Raw genomic sequence first — 10,766 nt, forward strand, 5'->3', positions numbered from 1 at the left:
CTATTCAAAGCATGGGGGAATAAGTGTTTAAAGTAACAGTCCTACGTGTTTATGTAATTGATATCATGCATTTATCTACCCAGTAAGGGTGAGCCTGTAATCTACCCTTTAGGGTGAGCCTATTCATCTGCCCATTTAGGGTGAGCCTATTATATAGGAGATAGGAACTCTAGGTCAGCCTATATCCATCCGCCCTCTATTGTTGAGCCTGTAATGTACCCTTTAGGGTGAGCCTATTCATCTGCTCATGCCGAATTGTACTCATCCTCATGTACTTGTTCTAGAAACAGACCCACGCTCACCTTTGGATACTGAAAGCGGCCAGTATACTGTAAAACCTCGAATTGAAGCCCTGGGCTTTTTCTTTTCTTCTTTTTTTTTTTTTTTGTTGCGAACTTTACTTCTTTTTTTTTTTTTTTTTTTGTTGCGAACTTTAATGGGCTTCTTTTCGAGGCTACATTTCAAAATGATTGCTGTAAATTTTGTGAATTTTGTACTATGAAATAATAAACAAGGCCACTGTAACATCAATCTGTATCATAGAGTGTATTTAACTAACATTAAATCAAATAACTACTGTATAACCAAGCTTGTTTTTAACTTATTTTGTTTTTTGAAATTCATATACAGTGTTGTACTGAACTATCTCGAAAAGAAGCCTATGCTATCTTGAAAAGAACCCATATGGCTAATTTTGCAAACTAAATAGGGGCTTCAATTCGAGATAGCCTTCATCTCAATATTAAGCCCATTGGGCTTCAATTCGGGGTTTTTATATTACATGAACATGTTGGACTGGTAGTAAATTATAAAGTATTAAGCTCAGGTGAACTATTTTAGTTACTTAATCGAATTACTATATTATTAGAGTTATTTAGTGGTGAAAATCAAGTTTATCAAATCTAGGCCTAATGATATTTGAAACGCAAATCACTCAAAACGGCCTTTTCAACGCTGACTTCATCTTCTTGGTTATTTACAATACAGTATACTGTAATTATCATAAATATGAAAAAGCGTTTAGGGAGATATTGAGGTTCCGCAACCTTGGGCCAAATTTACTAGGGCTTCCGTCGAGATTGAATTCTCTGCGCTAGGGCAAAATTTACTATGGATTCAGGCTCATGGGTTGACGAAATAAATTATCGAAAAACAATTATCGAATACAGATTATTAGGGCCCGACACTCAGGGCCTAGGCCCTGGTTTGGGCACCTATATTCACTACCGTATGAGGTATGAATAACAACAACTAAGTTGTGACGTATTCTTTATTTCCCAAGGTTACGAAAACTCCATATTTAATCTGTTCACACAGATTGTTGTTTATGTTGACATGATATAACCAGTTATATTACAACATTTTTTAGACATATGCCCATTTTATTTAATATCAATTTCTAATAGGCCTATACAAGTGTATAATTATATATATATTAGCATAGTTAATGTATTAATAATGCTAAATATTTCGATATGATGTATTAAAAACTTCATTATGGGTGCTGACTTCATGATAATTAAGTTTTATTGATAGTTATTAGCACAGCAACCTCATCGTTTGGTTAATTTAGCAGTGGTGGCTCTGGGATATACAATCAGAAAGGGCGTGAGGAGCAAGTATGTTGCAGTCAATCAATCAATCAATTATCTATGGTTTATACAGTATTAACACTCAATTAGTTAATAAAATCAACCGATATAGATGTCGTATGCCTACTGTACATTGATGGATGGCATACCATACTTAAAAACATCGCCACCAAGTAGCAATTTGGAGATGCTGATTACTGTATTCAATTCATTTGAGAAGGGTAGCTGTGACAATGAATGGCGGTGCAAAGCTTAGAGCCAAACCCCACATCGTGGTTTGATACTACGACAAGGTTTTCGAACTAAACGTATTATTTTGCCTATTCAACACAAAGTTATTGTGGCTGCATTCTCTAAGTTAGTGGTCTAAGTACAGTTGTGGGCATCGCAAACCATCATAATCTCTCCTTCGTAACCTCCTTCTTCAAGGGATTTCATTCTGGGACCCTGATCGAAGCTCTAATAAAAGGTACAGGAGCTTATATCTGTCTACGCGCTATCGCTTAGACGAGCTATATCATAAACAGGATTAGAAACAGCTACATCACTTGATATATCCGGATCCTTGGCGTAATGGTAGCTAGCTTGGTTCTCTGTGTGCTCTCTCTGCATTACTCTTTTTGTGTATTTATGACGTGTTGCTAATATGCCACCGGACACTAATATCAGACATAAAAGTATTACCGTAAAAGATATGAATAATTTCGACACAACGTCCAGTCCGTCATCTCCAGCCTGGACAACTGCTTTCGGCAGGGGCACATCGTTGTCTGGCGAGATCTTACCTGTTAATACAGGAGAATGAGTGAAGTGAAAATTATTATAATTAAGCTATATAAAGGCAATCCAAAATATGTTCATTATAAGTTAAAGAACAGGTTTCGCTGCACTTTGTCAGCTAGAATAATGTGTATGTGGCTCCAGGTGTATACATAGTCGACAAGCTAATCATTGGTCTAACTCGCGCTCTATCAATGCTTGAATGAGCCGCTCTCAACTAAGATTAGCACCAGACCTAATTTTTTGTTTGCTAAGAATCTTAAAAATATGATACGATACTCCTTTATTTTCATTTTAACAACATGGTAAAGAATCGCGGTTAATCGAGAGTACACATATTACCCATAGTATCAATTGATGAGAATCTCCATTCAGTAAAAAAGGTAGACTGTTTCATAAAATATCAAATGACAAGAATCTGTTTTAGATGTTATAACACAAATAATGATATTTTTTTTTTATTAGAGCAATGGAAAGCATATTTCCATTCATCGAATGGAACAGTCAATCTTTCAACTCGTAAAAATATTCTTCTCATTGCTCTCATAAACATTTATTATCTGTATAATATTTATGAACTTATTATAGGGCTAATAGTAATATTAACTATAATAATTGTTCATTGAAAAATTATTTTTCCCTAACCACAGTAATTACCTGTACAGGCACCAGTGTTAATAATGACGTCATCCAAAGCAATGTAGCCAACTTGCCCAAATCCGACAACTCCTTCAAACATAATCTGCAACGACATACAATAAAACTCATAAAGAAACTTGCATTGCTTGGTTTTTCAACAAAAGAAACCCATTAACATTATTGCTGCCTAGCATTTCAATTGTAATATGGAAAATAGCCAATATACTGTAGGTCTACGATGCATAGATGGGAGGAAATCTTAGAATTTGCAAGGATGGCCTACAACATAGGGTTGTGAATAAAATAAATACTAACCTTTGACATGCCTTGGTCAACTGGTAATTTGAACTGGCAACTCTCCCAACCATTCTTGGTTTCTTTGTACGGAACAGTTCCTATTAGACGGAGAGCGTCTTTTTTATCCAAAGAGTAAATGTTAAGTTGTTGCTGTACATCTCCTACCTTAATATATTTGAAAGATAAACACCGTTGCGTGCCGTTAGATGTCGTAGTGCTGGTGGCAAGGTTGGCTTTATCACCTTTCTTTCTCCCAGCCATAGTGATGTAGGCAAAACTTTTTTGACCTAGAAATGATAATATGCAACAGAATAATAGGCCTAAATAACGACGGCAACAACAACACCACCTCTTAGGCAATGCTGAATCCTTTCAGAAAGATTAATTCAGATGCATTGATCAGTTTTTGAGATACCTAGGTTTCGGACGTTCCCTATAATTGATGTACACCTAAAACTGTAGGCAGGAGGCTGCTAACACACACACACGCAGGCAAACACACAAAGAAATTTGTATGAACATTTAACCTCATTGGCGGAGGTAATTTTAAATAAAATACACATGGAAAACAAGAATAAAATCATAATAAAAAAAAAACAATATTTAGTAAAGAAAAACTCATAGAAATTAACTTGACAGTAATAGCTGCAATGGTAATAGTGAGGGAGTTATGAGGACTCGTAAACATTGTGCACTACAGTATATAACCAATCCTGCGTAGGTCAGTGTATTTTTAGTTCCTCTAACTTGAGTGATATGGTAATTCAATGATTAAGAACGAAAATTTGTTTTGGAAAAAGATCCAAGCATGGAAAGTGACAAAGTGCCGGTCAGAATAAAACCCTGTGCAAACAGATAGGAAAAACAAATGGAAGAAAGTACAAACCTCCAACTACACATAATTCTTCCCCTGTGTAACCTTAAATTGTCTTCGTATCCACATTTCCATTTGGATGGTCCTCAAGTCCCCACCCTACTCCGGATAGTCACAATAATTTATAATTTCTTCATTCAACCATAACAAACAATTTTGCAAAGTTTCATTTCGATCCATTGATAAGTATTTAGGATATCTGGTCTGGGACGTTTTCATTTCAATTGGATGGTTGAGACATTAAGGTCTGGGACTTCAGCACTTTATCGTCACTTTATTCACACCTGAATTTGCATCGTCACCAACATTTAATAGTTTCTTTATTGTAATTTGTTTAAACTTTCTAGAAAGTTTCATTCATATCAGTTGCTCAGTTATTGGGATATCTGACCCAAGACGTTTCCCTTTGATTGGTACTCATATCCACACCTTACTCCGGATTGTCACCAAAATTTAATAATTTTTTGATTGGATAACGACAAATTATTCTTAAAAGTTTCATTTCGATCTATTGATATGTTTTTTGAGATTCACACCTGAATATGGATCGTCATAAAAATATTATAATTTCTTTCTTGTAACATGGTTAAACTTTCCCGGAAGTTTTATTTATTTATTCTTTATTTTGCCAATAAAACAATATACACATCAAAATCCAAGATGGCAAGGAATGACCACAGTAATAGAAAATTTGGCTCTCAAGCTGGTCATTCCGTCTTAGAAAATAAATAAAAATACAAAAATATAACTTACTTAACTACAAAAGATTTGCAAGAGTTAAAATTTGATTAAGTAATGAAGAAGACCAAATATATGAAGCAAATACAAGATAGCCAAGAATATAGATTACAAAAATAATAAATTATTATTACAATTAATCATGAATTATCATTAATTATAATTATTCTATTTACAATTAAAGTTGTTTAAAATTGCAAAACTTGTTAAGCAAAAAATTGATTTATATAAAAATATATAATTATTATAATATTCATCCACATTCCCGGATCACTAAAATTTCATCTGCTATTAAAATTAGCTCATTTCATTGGTTAGTTTGATAGTTATTGCTTGCCAGCTGTCTTCAGCTGAACTACAACTGGGACTTGATTTAGTTGTAGCAAAGATACTAGAAATACAAGATAGAGCACTCGCATAGCAAAAATGAGACGGAAATTGGTCCAGACGTACGCGGCGCCGTTCTCTTTTTATAATGCAAGTTTTCTATACTTGGTCCAGACGTACAGGGTGCCCTTCTGTTGCTACAGTAGGTACATCCAGATGCACATGGCGCCCTTCTTTCTCTACTACTGGAGGAAAACTTTATTACTAATCAGTCCGGTCATACGATTTTGAACCTGTCATTTTATTGTTTTGATTTATTTATGCCTACTTGTTTGTATCTTATGCATAATGGCAACGATTTCAACCTCCACAAAAGGAGGTTATGTATTCACAGTTATGTAACGCTGGCAGAAGTTTTTTAGATCCAGCTGTACGCGGTGCCCCATTGCTTGTATTCCCACCATGCATTTCGGTGGAACAGTTCTTTTCTGTGGAGAACTTTAGTCGAAACTTTTACTACGATGTTTGTGCATACAAATTGATGTTTAAGTTGCAACTAAGACTAAATGAAGTTCTAATTTGAAGTTCGAATAAAGTTCATTTTAAGAATATGGGCGCGAGTTCAGATGTATTAACGATGGCCTCTTTACCACAACTAGGCATATTCCAATCAATATTGAAGTCGCCCAGTAAGGTGTAGCCATCATATTTGAATAGGTAACCCTGGATAATGGTGCAGGCATTTTGAAACGTTTCCATATATTAGGCCGGAGATCCAGGAGGCCTACATTGAAGTAAAAAAAGCCATTTGGTATCCTTACAGGTCACAACCACGGAGAGCAATTCAATTCCAAACTTCTGAAAAGATAAGGCTTCAGAAAGTGCGAGAGAATCATTTGCTATAATCGTCACTCCTCCACCAATAGTATTAGTTACACGATCAAGACGAAGAGACGTGTACCCTTTTAAATTTGACAGCATATGCATATCCTTAGAAGAAAACCATGTTTCGGTATTAAATACAAGGTTGGCTCTGGAGCTATCAATATATGCGATCAAACTTCATAACAATATCCATGCAGTCAAATACGGTATCAACTGTAAAGAAATATTGTTAGCACAGCGTTCTAGAAAAACGTTATAGATGGTTTTATAGCCCCAAAATTTCTTGACGAAACTGCAATAGCAGTTTTAAAAACAAATAGTCCATACAGCATACGGAAAAAGAAAACAACACCGACTTTGAAAGGTAAATCTTATCATTATTATTTACATTATAATTATTGTTACTACCATCATCATCACCCTCTCCAAGAAAACATGCATATATCTTATGGCTACGGAAAATATGTGCAATAATCAACACTTACGTGCACTGATTTCCGAGTAATTTGGAATATCAGGCTGACCTTCTGAGATATTAGATAATTTCCAGTCTAGTACGTCACTTAAGTCCTGAGAGAACCCACATTGTGTTATACCAGTCTCAAAGTCACAGGATAACAATGTTACTGTTGGATTGTCCTTTGTTTCTGACTGAAAGCAATAGTGAGACTCCAGCTTGATATCATCTATTGCAATATCCCCAAGATGTCCGTCTCCTATAACACCTTCAAAAATTAGCTTTGAAGAAAAAAAAACCAAATTTATTGAAACTGTATATCAACAAGTTGATTGTCAAACGCAGCCATAATTAGTAGTGATAATCAGAATCGCTGTCATTGGTTGGCTGAAATGCAAGTTACCATAGCGCACCATCTTTTGTGTGAGACGTTTCAGACGTTGGTCCAGTGTGCATTATGAATGTGGATTTTCTCCAGGTGTACTACCGAATCACCACCAGAAGGACCCTACTCAAAATAAGTCTTCAAAAATAAAAATAAGTCTTCAGACTTTCGCAAATTATTGTTGGTGTTTATAAATCCATCCATTCATTGTACCTGTATTTATTAATACAGTAGAACCCCTCCTTTGGGACACACCTATTAAGGGGACACATTTTCGACCACGAACCGATGGAAAGTATAACATTTAACACTACTTCCAACCCATATTCGGGGGTCCCGAATGTGTACCCTTAATAGGGGTTCTACTGTATATATTACCTGTATTAGTGTCTCAATAAATTCGTCTGTATCGTCATTTTTATTAATCGGGAGCCAAGCTTCGATCCATCGGTCACCCTGGTCACCATCCATCATCCACAACTGTTTACTAGTCCCTGTGCCATCTAATCGTCGGTACAGAATTAACTTCCCTACGTGCTCCCCTTTCATATGATACCAGAACTTTAAACACAGTAAGTGGTTAGCGCTTTCGACGAGCGGGGACACCACTCTGGCTCGTTCATTTGGACGGCGTGGACTTGAAGCTTCGACATAAAGATACTGCCCTAAGATAATAGTTGTATTTTATAAGAATACATGATGATGATTTTAAAATAAGCTAATATGAACGCACGATTAAAATTCACTCTATACTAGGACAAATAAATAAATATATGTAGCTTTTTCCTTTTTCAATTTTGAGCAATTTTAGAAATACTGTACCCTTGCGACTATTTCTTTGTGTTTACATCAGAACACAACGGTCTGGGGCATTTCATAGAGTGCATTACTGTGAACTAAAGAGTGAAGGACAGTAGACGTAATTATAAATTTGATCATTAACAGCATAAATAAACTGAATAATACAATGTACCTTTGGTATTGCCATACGTGTGATCTGCAGAAGGTCCTGTTCCTGTGGAGTCAGTTGAACCCTTGCGCAACTGCCAATCAAAGTCATCACTTTTCGACTGTGTGAAACCACACATAGATGCGTTGAGCTTGCCCTCAAAGTCACAGTTCATCGAAATGTTTGTAACGGGTAATAATATCACTGTATAATATACATTTTTATATATTATAATTTTAGAAGTGTTGTCTTTCGTCATTATCATATATTTAACCATGGAGGAATTAGTTTTATAGACTAAACTAATTCCTTCATGATTTAACTACCATTGATTATATAAAATCAACCATTGATCATGACATCATCATCATCACTATCGTTAATGTCATCACCACATACAGTATTACATCACCAATTGTAAACTAATATATCTTAGTTTTAACTAAGCTACCTCTATTAATAAATAATAATAATAATAATAATGAGTCAGAGTCAGAGTGAGTCTCATATAGGCCTGAAAAATATGATCTTGAGTGTTGACAAGGACCTTATTGTCATAAAATAAGAATTATATAGCCCTGGTTGATTATTGAATTAATGATTGTACAAACAGCGATCATCAACAAATACTGTATACATGATGTGATTCATCTCCCTAAAGGTATGTTCACACACACTGTGTAAGACTGCTGTCGCTTCCGGCGTAAGCTAATCCACGGATTAAGATTCCGAAGTGTTCACACAAACGGTGTTCGCTATATTAACGCTAGCGTTAAACTAGTAGTAATGCCTATGGGGGAATAGTTTTCAGTTTTAAATAATGTAAGGTTTCTTAACTGTAGTAAAATGTTTACAGTGCATCATTGAAACTTTTAAATCTGTGAATTGTTCGAAGTGAACTTTATGATTAATGTATTTTAAATGAACAATTGTACTTATGATTTTTCAGCTAGTATTGTGGAATATTTGCTGGTGTTGCAGGTTTTAAAAGACAGTTAGGTTAAAATATATTACAAAACACAATCAACAAATCATATACATTGTAAACTACTGTAAGTAAAATTCAATAGAAAAAGTACCCCTTTACCATTTCATTAATAGCGAGCACAGGAAAGCGATCAAAGTAACTAATCCATTGCAATCGTGATTGGTCAATCTCTTGAAATGAGGTCAAACCATTCAAGCGTTAATGACGCCACGAAGGTGGCATTGTGAGGTGGCGTAACGCTACTGCCTAGTTCACACACAAAGGTGTATGCTAGCCTTACGCCGTGTGTGTGAACATACCCTTAGGCTATGTTCACACACAGCGTAAGGCTGGCTTAAGCATGGCGTAGCGTACGCCTTTGTGTGTGAACTAGGCAGTGGCGTTGTTAAAGCCACTCACTACGCCACGTCCTTGGCGTTATCAACGCTACCTGCAAACCCCAGATTAGCTAACGTTACTGAGCTAACGCCAGTGATGCTTGAATGATTTTGACCTCAGGTCAAGAGAATGACCAATCACAATTAGCTTAGCTTAGCTCCGTTAGAACTGAAAACACGCGAACAGTTCACAGTGTTCTTCTTCGAGGGATTTTATTTTGAATGTGTAGGCCTATTGTTTGGATAAGAAAATCATACAGAATGTCGGCTCCTGCTCATTCCTCTTGGATTAAATACCAAAGAAGATACATCCTTAGTTACTCACGGCGAAGTTGTCTACGGCGAATTGACTTGATATACTTGACCAAAACCAAGCACGGTTTCCGTGTCTAGGCCTACATTATTTAACTCATGAGCTACACTTTCTTCAACAAAAAGAAATAAAAACGGCAAAAGCGAAGACAATAAAATGTTAGGCAACATAATCGATCGAAACAGCGTGTACAACAATCATGAAAGCATAAATAATAACAATGCGAGTACTAGTCTTCCCACCATCATGTACCGGAGGAGGCTTCTGACGCACTTCCGTTTTTAACGATGGATATTAATAGCGAATGCCGTTCGTGTGAACACCTTGGAATTTTAATCTGTGGATTAGCTTACGCCTTGCGTAAGCCACGCCAGGCCGTTTGTCAGAGTGTTTGACCTTCTTAGTTACACTGTGTAAATAATCAATGACAGTTAAGTGATAAAAAGATTTATTACACACATTCTCCACCAAAGGTTCCACTGTAAAGCAGCCTTCAAGGAGATCAGTTGTTTAATGGGTACTGAAACTATATTAAACATGTCAAACACTAATTCGTTTTCACCAGACCAGTCAGGTATAGAATGGTCAGCATAAGGTCTTGTACACCTAATGTACTGAGTTTGGCATCCTTCATTTACACCAGCTGTTAAGCTCAACGTTTCGTTGTATAATATGGTTCTCACCCATATAACAATTTACGTTACAACAACTTTACAGTTTGGTGTACAAAAACATGTTTTTGTAGAACCATAAATGTGTATTTGAAATGTAATTTCACAACTACATAACATTGCAACTGCAACGTTGTTGCGACGTTTTACTAGCGTAATTTTCAAACACAAAGACCGGAGATAGTATTATATCATGGAGGTATTATTGAGAAGGAGATCACTCTGCAAAGCCACGTGCATGCAGCGCTATGCAAATGAACCAAGATAAAAGTTGCCGCAGCGCGTAAAGAACGTTTGCGCGATACCTTTGAAGTCCCATGTGTTCCCTACCATCAAATTTTCTACATACTGTCAATCACTATGGCTGCGCAATCTTTTCTATTTTGAAGCTGATACATTTATCTCTCATAAAATATCAAACATATTAATATTTTCCTCCAAGAAAAGTTTCGAATTTAATGGAACATTTACATGACCTATAAAAGTATAGTATA

The 10,766-nt window shown here is 35.9% G+C and overlaps 1 protein-coding gene across 2 annotated transcripts in view; it reads right to left on the minus strand.

Annotated features, from left to right (window-relative positions):
- Positions 1–1,538: 1,538 nt before the first annotated feature.
- Positions 1,539–10,766, minus strand: part of LOC117119822 (MAM and LDL-receptor class A domain-containing protein 2-like) — a 16,985-nt gene continuing 7,757 nt past the window's right edge. For both annotated transcript variants that reach the window (XM_033264760.1, XM_033264759.1), the window contains 6 exons: positions 7,948–8,127; positions 7,353–7,639; positions 6,618–6,870; positions 3,327–3,595; positions 3,030–3,114; positions 1,539–2,377 (listed from right to left, as the gene is read on the minus strand). In XM_033264760.1, the coding sequence (XP_033120651.1) occupies positions 2,082–2,377; positions 3,030–3,114; positions 3,327–3,595; positions 6,618–6,870; positions 7,353–7,639; positions 7,948–8,127 (1,370 nt within the window). In that variant the 3' untranslated portion in view covers positions 1,539–2,081. The remainder of the gene's footprint in view (positions 2,378–3,029; positions 3,115–3,326; positions 3,596–6,617; positions 6,871–7,352; positions 7,640–7,947; positions 8,128–10,766) is intronic.

The sequence above is a fragment of the Anneissia japonica genome, unplaced genomic scaffold (assembly GCF_011630105.1).
Source record: "Anneissia japonica isolate Jap-2015-1 unplaced genomic scaffold, ASM1163010v1 scaffold724_len3256291_cov202, whole genome shotgun sequence".
Classification (NCBI taxonomy): Eukaryota; Metazoa; Echinodermata; class Crinoidea; order Comatulida; family Comatulidae; genus Anneissia; species Anneissia japonica.